Source organism: Antechinus flavipes, chromosome 1 (genome assembly GCF_016432865.1).
Source record: "Antechinus flavipes isolate AdamAnt ecotype Samford, QLD, Australia chromosome 1, AdamAnt_v2, whole genome shotgun sequence".
Classification (NCBI taxonomy): Eukaryota; Metazoa; Chordata; class Mammalia; order Dasyuromorphia; family Dasyuridae; genus Antechinus; species Antechinus flavipes.
Genome location: NC_067398.1, coordinates 135,386,463 through 135,402,423, shown reverse-complemented (window position 1 = coordinate 135,402,423; position 15,961 = coordinate 135,386,463). Strand labels below are relative to the sequence as shown.

Sequence of the window (15,961 nt, the reverse complement as noted above, 5' to 3'; positions counted from 1 at the left end):
CTTTATATAATTCCACAAAACTATTCCTGGAGCAGCAGAATTCACAAAAGTATAAGGTGATATACTTTTCCAACTAAAAATAGAATGTCAGCAGAAAATGTCTGACATACCTGGGTAAGCATTGAGCACAGTTCAACACAGGCCAGGCCAGGCTAGCACATCCCTCAACCTAGCAAACCTGGAGAATGCCTTGAAAGTCAATGAATCAACAACAGCTGCTGCTCCTGAAACTCTCAGCTTACAAACGAGAAGGAGGTTGAGATTATCAAAAGGACATTAGAGAGGTATCTTTGCTATCACTAAGGCAGGACTCTATTGGTTTGCTCATACTTGGATCTAAGTCACATTGCTGGGTGGCAGTCCCAGGGTGAGGAGGAAGACTAACATAGCAGAACTTTACAGCCATATGGAGTGGGGACCCTTCTCACAATTCCAGGGCAGATAAGAGTGCTTATGGTCATTCTCAGATCAGAGCACAGGATAGAAGAGTAGTGGTAAACACACTTTCATTGGATCATATCACCTTGGAAAAAGTAAAAACAGTTCTTAGAAGTCTTTCTGAAAATAGCTGCAAAAAAATCAACGAAGCTTGGGACAATGCACCTTCTACCCTGCAAGCAAAATCCTATTTTAACACTTGTTTTAATACTTGATTTTCAAAATCCTTTTTGAGTTCTTCCATGGTCTGACCTTCCGAGTATATGTTTTGATTTTTCTTGTCACCATAGTTATTGTGGTGGTGTAACTTTCTACATTTGAATTTTTTTTCCTGTTACTTGCTCATTTTCCCACCCAATCACTTGACTTATAACTTTTTGTTAAAGTAGGACTTTGTTCTAGAGGAGAAAAGGAAAATGACCAATATTGGAAGGGAATGTGGAGGAAATGAAACATTAATACATTGTTGGTTGAATTGTGAACTGATTCAACTATTCTGTAGAACAATTTGGAATATGGTTACTCTTTCCCATAGCAATAGCACTACTAGGTCTGTATCCCAAAAGACAAAAAATGAAAAAGGATTTATATGTACAAAAATATTTATTGCAACTTTTTTCGCATGGCAAAGATTTGGAAATTGAGGAGATGTCCATCAACTGGGAAATGGCTGAACAAATTACAGTATATGATTATGATGGAATAATATTATGCTATAAGAAATGGTAAGCAGGATACCCTCAGAAAAACCTGTAAAGACTTACATGTTCTGATGTAATGTGAAATGTATGGTGTGCAAAGCAACAGGAATATTGTAAGCTGATCATCTGTGAATTACTTAACTATTCTCAGCAATATAATGATCCAAGATAGCTCTGAAGGAGTTGAGAAGAAAAATACTATCCTTATTCAAAGAAAGAACAGATGGTATATGAATATAGATTGAAGCATACTGTTTTGCTTTCATTTTTTTTTCTTGAGTTTTTTGGGCCTATTTTCTTTCACAAAATGTCCCTGGAACATCAACCATCAGAAGAAGAAATAGGAAACATCATAGTACATACATTATTATTTGCTTGTATTACGCAACTCTTTGAAGTGGCTAATCTTTTAACTATTAAAAACTTGCCATTGCAATCATTAGAAGATTCTCGATTCTGACTTTAAAAATGCAAACAGCATTAAATTGCCTTGTTATCTTAACATCAAAAATCAAATGGTTCATATTTACATAAGATTTAATATTTGCAAAACACTACATACATTATCCCATTTAATAAGTCAATATTTAAACTTTCCATCTCCATCTAGGTATCTTTTCATAGCCTGTTCTCCATGTCTACATTGTATTTTCTGTTTATCTCTGCCTTGTAGAATTCGTAGCTTTCTTTTAAGACACAATCAATGTGCCTCCTCCACAAGAAGGTTACAGTACTTCTAACAAAGTATACTGTTGAATAACATCTTTTTCATTGATTGAAGTATTATTGTCTTTAAAATCTCCTACTTCTTGACATTAGATGGTAGAAAACCTAAATTATACAGCAAACTTTACAACTACCTTCTAAACCTCTCTTTTTATTATTTGCTTGTATTATGCTTTCATTTATCTAATTCTCACCCAGAGAAGTTCCTACATACTTGGAGCACAGGAAGAAACTTGCGGTCCACTAGAAGAAAAACCTCCTTACAACATTTTGCATAGGTACACAGAATTTAGTTTTATACCATTGGTCTTTGCCACTCCCTCCAAAATTATGATTGAGCATGGTATGTTGTGAATGAAGGTGGTAAATGGGAAATACATCTAAGCCTAGTCAGGGGGAATTCTGATAAGGGAAGAGGAAAGAAGTGAGCATTAATATATTACCTACCATGTGCTAGGCACTATGCCAAGAATTTTTATAAATACTGTCCAATTTGATCCTCGTAATAACCCTGTGAGGTAGGTACTGTTATCTCTAATTTACAGTTGAGTAAACTGAGGTAAGCAGAGTTTAAGAAACTTGATCAGGGTCACATAGCTAATAAATGTCTAACACACCATATTTGAATACATTCTATTTATACACCACTAGCTGCCTTTGACCAGTTAGTATTCCACAAAAGGACCAAACAATACCTTTCTGTGAAGCTATTAGCTACTCTGTCCTAGTTGTAAGCAGGTAGTTTAGCAGATTTGTGGTAAAACACCCAAAAGCAAATACAAAAGGCAAATTGTAAGTCATTGAGACCTGGAAGAATAAGGGATTTGGCCACAATTTCCTAGCAGCAGAAGTCAGTCAGCAGAACTGTCCAGGGCAAATTAAAGTGTCTGTCACCCCTATGACTTAAGAGCAGATCTCAACCCTTTAAAAAATTAGCAAAAAACCCAAAAAGAACTCTGATCATTGACGGAAGAATGGGCCTCAAACCCTGAGGTTCCTAAAGGCAAATCAAATCCAGATGACGCTCCAGAGGATGATATGAGGTGCTCCCCATTTCACAAGGTTTTCTTGGAAGATTTCAAAAAGGATCTTAAAAGAGAGCTAGAAGAAAAATGGAAAAAGAAAATGGGGTCTTTGAAAGAGGGTATAGAAAAAGAAAAAATTAAATTAGCTGAAGAAAACTCCTTTAAAAATAGATATGATGAAATGAGAAAAGCCTATAACTCCCTACAAAATAGATTTGATGAAAAAAAAAGCATATAACTCCTTATAAAATAGCTATGATGAAATGGAAAAAGCATATAACTCCTTACAAAATAGGAATGAAAAAGAAATCAATTCGCTGAAAAACAGAATTTGTGAAGTGAGAAAAATAATGCAATGAACAAAACAACTCATTTAAAAATTCAATAGGCCAAATACAAAAGGAGCGTAAAAAAGGAAACAGATGAAAATAATACATTAAAAATTAGAATTGAACAAATTGAAATGAATTACTCGATAAGATTTCAAGAATCAGTCAAAGGAATAATAATATTAGAATAGGTAATGAGGAAACTAAATTATCAATTTTTGCAGATGATATATGATGGTATACTTAGAGAACCCTAGAAAATCAACTAAAAACTATTAGAAATAATCTACAACCTTAGCAAAGTTGAAGGATACAAAATAAATGCACATAAATCATCAGCATTTTTATACATCACTAACAAAACCCAACAGCAAGAGATACAAAGAGAAATTCCATTTAAAATAATTGTCAATAGTATAAAATATTTGGGAATCTATCTGCCAGGGGAAAGTCAGGAACTATATGAGCAAAACTACAAAACACTTTCCACACAAATAAAGACATATCTAAACAATTGGAAAAATATCAAGTGACCTTGGATAAGTCAAGCAAATATAATAAAGATCACAATACTCCCTAAACTAATTTACTTATTTGGTGTTATACCAAACAAACTCCCAAAAAACTATTTTACTGAGCTAGAAATAATTATAGAATTCATGTGGAAGAACAAAAGGTCAAGAATTTAAAAGGAATTCATGAAAAAAAAAGCAAATGAAGATATCCTAGTTGTACCAGATCTAAAACTATATTTAATTCACAAAAGAAATTATAGTGTGGTTGGTCAAAATTTATATCATTACCAAAATGAGTCAGTGAGTTAAGTGAAACAGAAATGGAAAGGTGGTAATCTTAATAAACTGTATGCATATGAATGAGGACATTTATCTGTACTTTTTAGTTGCAATAACAAAATAATTAAAATGTTCTTACCAGTTTCCATTGGTATTTACAAACTGTTGCACTGCATATCCAAATTGTTCACTTGAAGGACCATCGAATATTTTCGCTTCCAGGAGACCGATGTTGTATGCAGCACAATAATTTAAAATGACTATTAAGAGGAAGAAAACATATTTCTGTAATTACAAATATGGATAGAATTTTATGTTAGATATTTTCAAAATGTATCACTATAAAAGTTAATTAGAAAAACACAATTTCTTTCTCACTACCTTAAGTGAATAATCTCAAAAAGTGATCCAATTGGTCAGCAATTGCATATTCAGGTTTATTGTTTGGTAGGAGGGGCATACCAGGCTTATGATTCATCAAGGTAGGGGAACTATCTGGTCAGGAATCTCCCTCACCCATTCAGATCAGCAATTCATCTGTAACTTAGAGTTTGCACATAGTTGCTTGGGATCATTGAGAATTAGTAATATAACTTGCCCAGGGTCACATAGTTTCTGTGCCAAAGGCAAGATCTGAACCCAAGTCTTAGGGACTTTCAGGTTGACTAGCTATCTAACCACTCCACTAAAGCTGCCCCTCAAACTTTTGCTTTTTAGTATTTAACCTATGATTTATTCGCTACCAGTCTCAAAGAGCTATCTCAGCTGCCCTCCTGTATCAATTAAAAAAGGACGCAAAAAGAATTTGATATAATAATGTGACAAACCCTAGGGGCAACCTTTTACAAGACAGAAATGAAAAGTTAACAAGTAATCCAGACTCCAAAAGACTGTTGATCAAACATTTCTTTCGCCCCCTGACATATATGTAATGGACTATAATATGGAATGAGATGTATATTTTTAGACACAAACAATATAATTCAAATTAGTTTTGCTTCACTGTACTTATTTGTTGAAATAAATGGCTTTTGTAGGAAAGAGAATTGGAAAAGGGAAAAAAATGGTATAATTTTGCAAAGAAGAGGAAAAGAAAAAAATCAATGAACCACTTATAAAGGTAGGTAGGTAGAAGATAGGTAAAAGTTCAACAGGGAATTCAGACAAAGGGAAATTTTGATACGACCATCTTAAATATAAAATTGTGTAGGCATGTCTTATTTTTATGTGTATATGTGTGTGTAAATACACATACATATATCTGTGTGTTCAAATGTATGTTTTGCATGCACTTATGTGTACATTAACATATACATATGTAAATTTATTTTTATGTATATATTTATATGTAAAGACAGTAGGTGGAATTATGAATAAGGTATCTTCTTCTTGAAGTCAGGAAGACTCATTTTCATGAATTCAATTCTGGCTTCAAACACTAGCTTCAAACATAGGCAAGTCACTTAATATTGTTTGCCTCAGTTTCTCCTTTGTAAAATGAGCTGGAGAAGAAAATGGCAAACCACTCCAATATCTTTGCTAAGAAAACCACAAATGGGCTTAGGAAAAGAAGGACATGATTGAAATTACTGTATGCAAATAAATAATATACATGCATTACATATGGATACATATGCATAATATATGTATAATAAATATTTATATACATACATTTACATATATATATATATATATATATAATATGATACATATGATAGATTCACATTTGTATACAAGCCTCTTTTTCTAGTCTTTAAATATGAAAATGTTCATGTCTGTCAAAAATTTTCTAGTTCATAATAAAAAGGAGTGGAAGAGGGATTTTTGGTCCCAAGAAGATGAAGTGAAGAAAGAAGTCTCTGAAAATTTCCCAAATTCCCCTCCAAAGAATTAGAAAACTGCCTCTGAATGGATCTAGGAGCAAGGAAACAGCTTACCAGCATAGCAAGAAAGACCCATCTCATTAGTGAGAAGTTGAAGAGCAGTAGCCAACTTAAATAGGGGTAGCAAGGATACAAGACTGGAATAATCATCAGTAAGACTTTACCTTCTGGAAAACCCTTGGCAAGTGAACAGTCTGTGAAGCACAGCAAGACCCTACCCCAGTGACCCATCCCCAGCATCAATGAGAATGTGTCTCCATTACTGACCAGTAGTGGAGCCCTACCCCAGGAATAGCCATTAGTAAAAACCTGGGGCCTACCACCTGTAAGACTCTGCTACCATAGCAATCCAGCAGCAAGGCTCCACCTCAGGAGAAAGGTAGCAGCTAAACCTCATACCAGAGGAGGCCAATGGGAACCCGCTCTCCAAATACAAACCAGAGAGGAAAACTAGCAGAAAAAGACATTTCCACAGCAAGCAAGCAGATAATCCCTAAAGCCCAGTAAATACCAGCTGTATTAACCAGAACCTTGGGACAGTACATGATCAGAACCCAATTCTCACCAAAAAAATACTGAGTCACCAAAAAAAAAAGACCAAAAAAAATGAGCAAAAAACAAAAAAGAGCATGACTATAGAAAATTACAATGGTGATAGGGAGGATTAATGTATAAACATAGAAGAGGACAACAGTTTTTAAATGGAACATGTGAAACCGCAAAAGAAAAATGAAATTTGGTCTCAGGCCTAAAAAGAATTTCTGAAAGAGCTTTAAAAGAATTTTCAAAAGCAAATTAGAGAAGTAGAAAAAAAATTGGGAAAAGAAATGAGAGTAATGTAAGAGTCAATAGCATGGTAAAGGATCCAAAAATTTGCTGAGAAAAATAACTCCCTAGAAAGTAGAATTTGATCCCATGGGAAAGGAAGCTCATGGAAGAAAATAATTCCTGAAAAATTTGAATTGAACAAATGTGAAAAGTTAAAAAAAAATTTAAATAAAGAAAATATGATTTTTTTCCACTGGTAAAACAACTAACCCAGGTGACCTGAAAGCTATGATCAACAACAGCAGCAGAAACAACAAAAAAAGCCTGGACTTCAATTCATATTTTTAAATTGTATTTGTTCACAAACCTGCGTTATTTTAAATTAAAACTTTCCATTATATATTAAAAATGGATAAGAAAGAAAACTAGGTCATCTGTACATAATGAAGCATCAGGATAAGATTACAGTAAGTTCAATTCAATATTTTTTTTTTCCTGAGGCAATTGGAATGAAAAGGATTGATTAGGAAGGGAGGTTTTCTAGAAGTTGTAATAGGCTAAGTTTAAAAAAAAAAAAAAAGGATAATAATAGACCCAACTGATTGCCTTGTAAATCCTTAACACCAGTCTATTTGTGGTTAAATGTAAGTGAAGAGCTATAAAGATCTTTTTGCAAAGATCAACAAACAATTTGTGTGTGTATGTATAAACTGTTTCTTAAATATAACAAAGCCAAAGTACTCCTGTGAATTTCCATAAAACTTGCAATGTCCAGAGTACAGACTTTGGTTTTTTAATAACAAAAACAGGAGTATTTAATTCTCTTGATTAGAACACTAGCCTATTTCCATCTTTAATTTCAAAAAGTGAGTTTCTTAGATAGCTAAACAGAAAGTGATTGTTACAAATTTGTTCCCTCCATTCTTAACTAGGTGCTCAAGGTACTTAAATTACTTCCAATTTAGAGGACACTTAGCTTGTCTGAGAGGTATCAGAGAGGTCAAGCTGCCAGCTTTGATGATTTTAGAAAATTTAGTGGTTTTAATTTTCTACTATAGAAATAATTCCATATTACATTGAAATCAAATTTTGAATTACTCAAAAGGGAAAACACCTTAAAAGGCACCAGGATTCAAAAAAGGAAAGATTTTGCTGATTTCACTTAACTGTTTAAATTTCATGAAATACAAAATAAAGGGAATGGGAGAAAAACACCACATACTCCCTACCTATAAAAATATAAAAACATGAATTTTTCCACACTGGATTGTTCCAATGTCTGTTTCCATTTGTGACTGTGTGAAGGCATAGGAAGTCACTAATACCCATTTTACACTGAAGGAATTGAGGATATTGATTATTGTTGTTTGTCTTTCATTCTTGAAGAGGGCCATGACATCAGGGAGAGGATGCCATGATATGCAAGTGAACTGCAGGTAAGTGAAGGAGGGCTATTGAAGGACACCTGCCTCACTTTCCCCTCCAGAGCCATCTGGGTCCACTGGCCAGATATAGGTCAGAATGACTAAAGATGGCCTGATGCAGTGGGAGACCTTGGCCTTTTTAAGCTAAGGTCTTCAACAGGTCTCAGTTTGGCTGAAGTATTCCCTATTCAGTTATTATGGCTGGGTAGCAATAGCGGCAAAGACTTTCCTCTTTTTCCTAGTCAAAAAAAATCTAAATAAATAAATATGGGAGATGAAGAACCTCAGGATTTCTGACTAAAGCAAAAACGACTGCTATTTACATTCAATCTGAGTCAACCAGGACCCAAACAATGACCAAATGGTGCTTGGTCTGGGGCCTATAGGAATGATTATGGTTTAAGACATGTCCTTAACAAAGAAATCTAGCCAGTATACCCCAAGATATCTTGGGAGGGTTCAGAGGTTCAAAAGAAGGTAGCGGAAAAGTTTCTAAGAGTATGTGTAAGTAAGGGTACGATACTCTAGGAGAGGGAAAAGGAGGGGAAGGAAGAAAAGAAAGGAGAAAAAAAGAAAGGAAAGGGAGGAGAGAGGATATTGATAATGTGTCCTTCAAAGGTTAAAATATTTTAATATTACTTCTGATAATAAGTATTTCATAAATACATACTATATGCTAGGCACTAGGAATACAAACACAAGGCTATTATAATCCCAGCTCTAAAGGAACATGCTTTCCATCATAATCCCAATTTTGGTTATGATTGAAAAAACTAACAGCAATCTAATTCAGTCCCATCAGTATTTATTAAGTGCCTATTACATTTCAGGCACTATTGTAAAGGCTAGGAATAAAATTACCTCTTCCATCCCTGAACAAAAAAATAATTTCTGCTCTCATGGAACCTGAAATTTTCTAAGCAAATTAAATATTTCCCTCTAATTCCAAAATTGTCAAGAATATTAGATCCCCAATTGATAAATCTTCATGGGATATGAATAGGTGGTTTTCAGAAGAAGAAATCCAACTCATCAAAGATGTGAAAAAATTGCTCTATATCACTAATAAAGAGAGGAATGCTAATTAAAACAACTCTAAGGCAATACAAATTAAAACAATTCTTAAATATTTCCAGATTGGTTAGTATGACAGAAAAGGAAAATGATAAATGTTGACAGGGAGATTGAAAAAGAGAAGTGGAAAAACTGTAATACTAATGTACTGTTTGTAAAGTTGTGAGCTAATCCAACCATTTTGGAGATAATTTGGAACTATTCCAAAAAGATTATACAAGTCCTTTTGGAGTATACGATACTTTGCATACCCTTTGATCCAGTAATACCATTGCTAGCTCTATGTCCCAAAGAAATTTTAAAAAGATATAGGGGAAGAACCTATTTGTACAAAAATATTTATAACAGTTCTTTCTGTGATAGATAAGAATTAGAAATTGAGAGAATGTCCATCAACTGGAGAATGACTTAACAAGATATGGCATGAATATAATTAAATATTATTGTGCTATAAGAAATGACAAGAACAAGGATTTCAGAAAAATCTGGAAAGAGTTACATGAACTGATACAAAGTGAAATGAGCAAAACCAGGAGAATATTATATACAGTAACAGAATATTGAACAATGATCAAATGTGAATAACTTAGCTATTTTTAGCAATATAATGATCTTAGATAATTCCAAGGGACTCATGATGAAAAATGTACCTTCAAAGAAAGAACCGATGAAGTCTGAATACAGATCAAAGCTAGTGTGTGTCCCTCCCCATCCCTTCCTCTCTCTTCAAGTTTCCTTGCATAAAATTACTAATATGGAAATGTTTTTATGTGATTGCACATATCAGATTGCTTACTATTTCAGGGAGGGAGGAGAGGGGGGAAGGAAAGAGGGAAAGAATTTAGAGCTCAGAACTTTAAAAAAAATGTTTAAAATAGTTTTAATATGTAATTGGGGAAAAATTAAATATTAAAAAACAACCCTGAGGTATCACCTTTCACCCATCAGATTGGCTAAGATGACAAAAAAGGTAAAGGCAAATGCTTGAGAGGCAATGGTAAAATAAATACACAAATGCATTGTTGGTGAAGTTGTAAACTAGTCCAACCATTCTAGAAAGCAATACAAACTGCTATGCCCTAAAAGCTATTAAACTATGCATACATACTGCCTACTCAACAATACTACTACTAAATCTTCACTGTGCCAAGAAAATACACAGACAAATAGACATGATCTCTACCTTTTTAGGGACTATAATTTCATCAGGGCATATAGTACAAAGCAGAATGTGAAAGCCAAGGTAAACACCCAAGAAAGGAAAACTTCCTTTCTAAAACAGGTAACAATTTTATCTGGATCTAGAAGAACAAGTATGAATTTCATAGGTAATGCTATCATTTTAGACAGAAGGAATAGTATGAACAAATTATTATGGTGAGAATAGAGATCAAAGAAAAAAGAAAAGGATCCATCCATACAAAAATAGTTATAGCAACTCTATCTTTGGTAGCAAAGAACTGGAAAGTACATGGATCTTTATCAATTGAAGAATGACTAAATAAATTATGAGATAGAAAACTATTGTGTTATAAGAAATGATGAAGGGGATGACTTCAGGAAAAAAAAAAAAAAAACTTTGCTAGACTTGTATGAACTGATCCAAAGTGAAACAAGAAAAACGAGGACATTTTATGTAATAATTCTAATGTTAAAAATATCATGAAGTTTGAAAGATTCTATAACTGATTAGCACAGTAATCTACACAACTCCAAAGAACTCATGATGTCCTAATGTCTGTAAGATACCCCTATGAATGCTTCTAAATCCTTAATACCAGTCTATTTGTGGTTAAATTCTTAAATAAAATTGATTAAATAAAAAAAGCAACTGGGGTTAAGTGACTTGCCCAGAGTTATGTTATACATTTCCAGATAAAAAAAGAGATAAACTCAGAATATAAATTTGTAATGGGCAGAAGCTCGAGTTGATGCACTGAGGTCCCAAACATGTGATGCTAAATAGTAATTGGACCATACTCTATTAATATATATGCTTGGAGAAAGAATGGCCCCTGCCCACTCTTTGTGCAAGTCCTGATGTGTTGTACAGGAAATGACGATTTTGGTGGGTGGAGGCTAAGGGGCAGGAAGAGAGGCAGGGAGGGACTGCTAGCTGGCTTCTTGTAGCAGCTGTTCACATTGCTATCCCGATCCCCCTTCACCTCTGCTGGCTGGCTTCCTGTTGCAGCTGCCCATATTGCTATCACAATCCCCCTTCACCTCAAAAAGAATAAAGATTGAAGATTTTCCCTTAACCTGAATTCCTGACTCCGGCTGATTTTAAAATACACAGTCATCACATAAATAAAAGGATATTTCTTTCTTTCTTTTTTTTTGGGGGGGGGGGCATGACTGATTGGGAATTTGTTTTGCATAAATTCATCAAAGATGAATGACATCCCCCCCCCTGATTTTTGGAGGGGGTTGGGCATTTTCAATGGGTAGGGAGATGGAGAAAGGAAGGAAAGAATTCAGAACTGACAAAAAATTTAATTTAAAGATAATATTAGGGGGTGGAGCCAAGATGGTGGAGTCCAGAAACAACATTTTGTGCCTTCCTCTGACCTTCTCTTAAGACAACAATAGATTAAGCCTTTAAACTAGTTATGGAATCACAGAACCCACAACTATTTGGAGTACAACAGAAGAAGATAACTTGGAAGAACTTCAGAACAGGTCTGTTTCAAACAGGCAGGGGGACAGTCTGCTGAGCCCAGTCCACAGCACAGGGAGCACGGGGCAAGGAGGTGGAGCAGAGAATCAGAGCATTGCAGTTTCCACCACCTGGGAATCTTCTATGAGCCTTTTAGGCTCTTGTCCTGATTGCAAGTGGGTGATATAGCAGATTTGCTACAAAAGGCAAATTGAACAGTGAAAGAACATGGGGCCTGGCCCTGACTGTAATTACCTAGCACCTGAAGTCAATCAGTAGAACTGTCCCAGGGCAAACTAAAGCAGCTGTCATTCCTTTGCATTAAGACCCTTAAAAATGAGCAAAAAAACAAAAAGAAGTCTTAACAAAGTAAGCTTTATGGAGAAAGAGAAGAACAGATCTCAAATTCTGAAGTTTCTAAAGGAAAATCAACTCCAGATGAAGCCCCAAAGGGAGATATGAGTTGATCCCCATTTCATATAGCTTTCTTGGAAGATTTCATAAAGGATCTTAAAAGAGAGAAGACAAATGGGTAAAAGGAAATGAGATTTTTTTAAAGGAGGGATGAAGAAAGCATATGACTCCCCACAAAACAGATTTGATGAAATGGAAAAAGCATATAATTCCTTACAAAGTAGATGTGATTTGTGAAATGGGGAAAAATGCAATGAACAAAACAATTCAATTGGCCAAATACAAAAGGAGAGAAAAAAGGTAACTGAAAAAAAAAAAGACTAAAAATAAGAATTGAACAAATGGAGGTGAATGACTCAATAAGACTTCAAGAATCAGTCAAACAAAACCAAAAAAAGAAAAAAAGAAAAAAGAAAAAATAGAAGAAAATATGAAATACCTCCTAGGAAAAACAAATGACCTGGAATATAGATCTAGGAGAGACAATCTAAGGAAAACTGGATTTCCTGAAAGCCATGATGAAAAAAAGAACCTAGACATTATCTTACAGGAAATCATAAAGGAAAACTGCCCTGATGTCTTAGAATCAGAAGGTAAAATACCCATTGAAAGAATTCACTGATCACCTCCTGAAAGAGACCCCAAATTAAAAAAAAAATTAAAAAATAATATTAGCCAGATTAGTAAATCTTATGTGTACTTTTAGGACTTGAAGAGAAGATACTTGATATTAATATTAGTATAAATGTTAAACTACCTAGTATTAGACCTGAGATAGCAACCAATGTTCTGAATTTATAGAAGTCTTAGAATGTTGGAGCAATAAGGGGCCTTAGGGATCATTTGTTCCAGTCTCCTTATATTATAAATGAAGAAAGGAAGGCACCAAGAACTTTAAAAATCAGCCTGCTAGGCAAGGGCACAAAGGATAATCCTTACTTAGGCAAATGTTTTTGTTTTTGTTTTTATTTTTACCAAATCTTTAAATCATTATTGACAATAACTTATGAATATATTAAGCCCCACAAAAATATGTCCAAACAAGCCTTTTCTCTCTCCTTTCTCACAAGGCCCCAAATTCCCATAATTGACCTGCCTTTTTTAAAGTACTCATCCACTTTGATTTGCAATGTTTATAAAATTTTTAAATTTTCTCTTAAGAATCAGAAATAAAAAATAACTGCTATACTTACAGGTAGAAGTTCCTATAAATATCAAACACACAACTCACAACACTCCCAAGGTCCCTGAACTACATTAAATTGAAATTGGGAAATAATTAACAAAATAAATAAAAGTACAATGACATGTAGATAATTTTATTAAATGATTTTCTAAATCAAAATGTGGCTTGCAGGGATCCTTATGTATTGTTCAGTGACACCATTTTTATTTAATTTCAATGTCATTGTCTCAGCGGATAGTGCTGGTACTGAGGTGAAGATGAAACTATAGCTAGAATCATTCTAAAGGAAGTTGGGGTTGGCTTCAGGTAGCCCCAAAAGAATCTGTTTGATGCAGGCTCTGTGAGTGCTGGGCCTCCCTTACCGTCAGTTGTTCTTTTCCCACAGCAGATCTCAGTAGAAAAAAACATAGAATGGTCACATATTTGTCAATGACTGATAGGTTGAAATATCCTTGTTCCAGCACTTAGGTCTGGACTGAAAAGCAAAACTTAAAAGCCATTCTCTCCAATAAGTTTTTCCCAGAACAGAACCTTCTGTAATTGGTAATGATTTTTTTTTCCTTCTCAGTCAGCCCAAAGAACTCTCTTAATACTTTCCTATACATTTATGTAATCAGACAACTTCAAAATCCTTTTTTTTTTTTTTTTTTATTTCTAGGTATGAGGAAGCAGCTGTGCTAAGAGAATACATTGACAAATAAACATAGTTCACTACTTCTTGGGAACTTCAATCTAGTGAGGGCATAGTACAAAGCAGAATGTGAAGGCAAAGTAAGTGCTCAGGAAAGTGAAACTTCCTAAAACAGGTGACAAGATTAATTGGGCCTCCAAGAATAGGTAGGAATTTCATAGGTGGAGCTATCGTTTTAGACAGAAGAAATAGTATAAGCAAACCAGTATGCTGGGAAAAGTACAATTTCTGTCCTAAGAATGGCATTGAACACATCTGGAGAATGATGAGTAGTCCAGTTCAGCTGGAAAATAAGATATTTAGGGAATAGTAGGAGATAAGGTCAAAAATCTAAGTTGATGATAAGCTAAGGAAACTTAGAAATATCAAACTCTACCATGTTGACAACAAAAAACTCAAAATGCCCACAATAATTGTTTCTTAAATTCATTTATTATAACAAGTATTTCCTAAAAATAAATGATTTTATTTTCCTCAATGATTTTCAATAGTGAGCTGTCCCTTGGCAGCTTAATACAGTCTCCAAACAGCTGAAGGAGACAGTGAAATATGGCAGAAGGAATTTTGGACAGGGACTCAAAGCTCAACTCTTACTGGAAGAAATATAAAAAACACCATCTCATGGATTCACTTTTTATTTTTCCATTTTTCTTTCCTTGATTTCTAAATTCCTTCTACATGAAAAAAAGAAATCCTGCTCTCTCAAAATAACATTTGTGCAGTTACCTAGTAATTTGCATGTACTTTGCTGATCAATCTTTTAAACAATGTATTTTTCACAGTAAATTCATAGAAACTGGAAAAAATAACTGGAAATAAACTGACTTAATATTTTTTCCATAAGATCTCAGGATTTCCAGAGAAGTCTTCTATTAAGTTTTAATGCAAGTTTTTTCCAAGCATTTTTAGGTCCCACTGATCTTCCTCTTCTCTGATCTCAAATAATTCTCATTGTTAACCACACTCATTTTGCCACTATACTATTGACATATACTACTTCATGGGTTTATCTTATTTTTCCAATTATTTGTCTTCCTCTTATGCCCTAACCAAGCTTAGCACAGGTCTAGTTTAAAATAGGAGCTTAATAAATGCTTTTTAAAATTAATGAGGGAATGAATAGGATGGATGGATGCATGAATGGATGGACGGACAGAGAGGCAAATGGACAAATGATTATTATGATTAAGTGAAGGTAGACGTTTCCAGAAACCCAGACTAATATTTTGAAATTATTCAGGAACTAGCTTTTAAAAAGCTGGACCTACTCTATTATTAAGGGGAGCCCCTTGATATTCATAGTCTCTTTCAATCAATTAGTTAACAAGCATTTATTGGTACAAAAGTAGTAACTCCTCTCTCAGTTACTTAATAAAAGGCATTTAGTGTTCAAGTGTGAAGTGAGGAGAATCTGAACCAGAGAAATGGCCATGTGAATTGGAGAGAAGCGACTATATCTGAGAGATGATGTGAAGGTAGAAATACCAAGACTTAGCCACAAAGTAGACATGTGTAAGGAGTGCAAAAGAGGAGTCAAAGATAGCCTCAATATTGGGAGCATTAGCAATTGAGAGGATGGTGGTGTCCTCAATAAAAAGTAGTGTTTGTATTCTTTCTACGCAATGCTGCTAAATCCAGCGTCTCTATGAAAGTTAAATGAGATAGTAATTGTTGGTCAAAATTATTGCTGAAATAATGCTTACCCTGAAACATACTTTCTCCATACAGACCCACTTCTCCCATTGGTAAATGCCTTTTAAGATCTCCATTTTGGGGCAAGACGCAGGCCAAAAATAGTTCATTCCTCTCCCATTTGTGCTTTTTACTCTCTCTAATCCTGGTCATCATTCCC

The 15,961-nt window shown here is 34.3% G+C and overlaps 1 protein-coding gene across 1 annotated transcript in view; it reads right to left on the bottom strand.

Annotated features, from left to right (window-relative positions):
• The window catches only part of ITGA2 (integrin subunit alpha 2), a 142,274-nt gene that overhangs the window by 104,923 nt on the left and 21,390 nt on the right, over positions 1 to 15,961 (bottom strand). Inside the window, exon 2 of the mRNA XM_051971141.1 lies at positions 4,153 to 4,273. Within this exon, the coding sequence (XP_051827101.1) occupies positions 4,153 to 4,273 (121 nt within the window). The remainder of the gene's footprint in view (positions 1 to 4,152; positions 4,274 to 15,961) is intronic.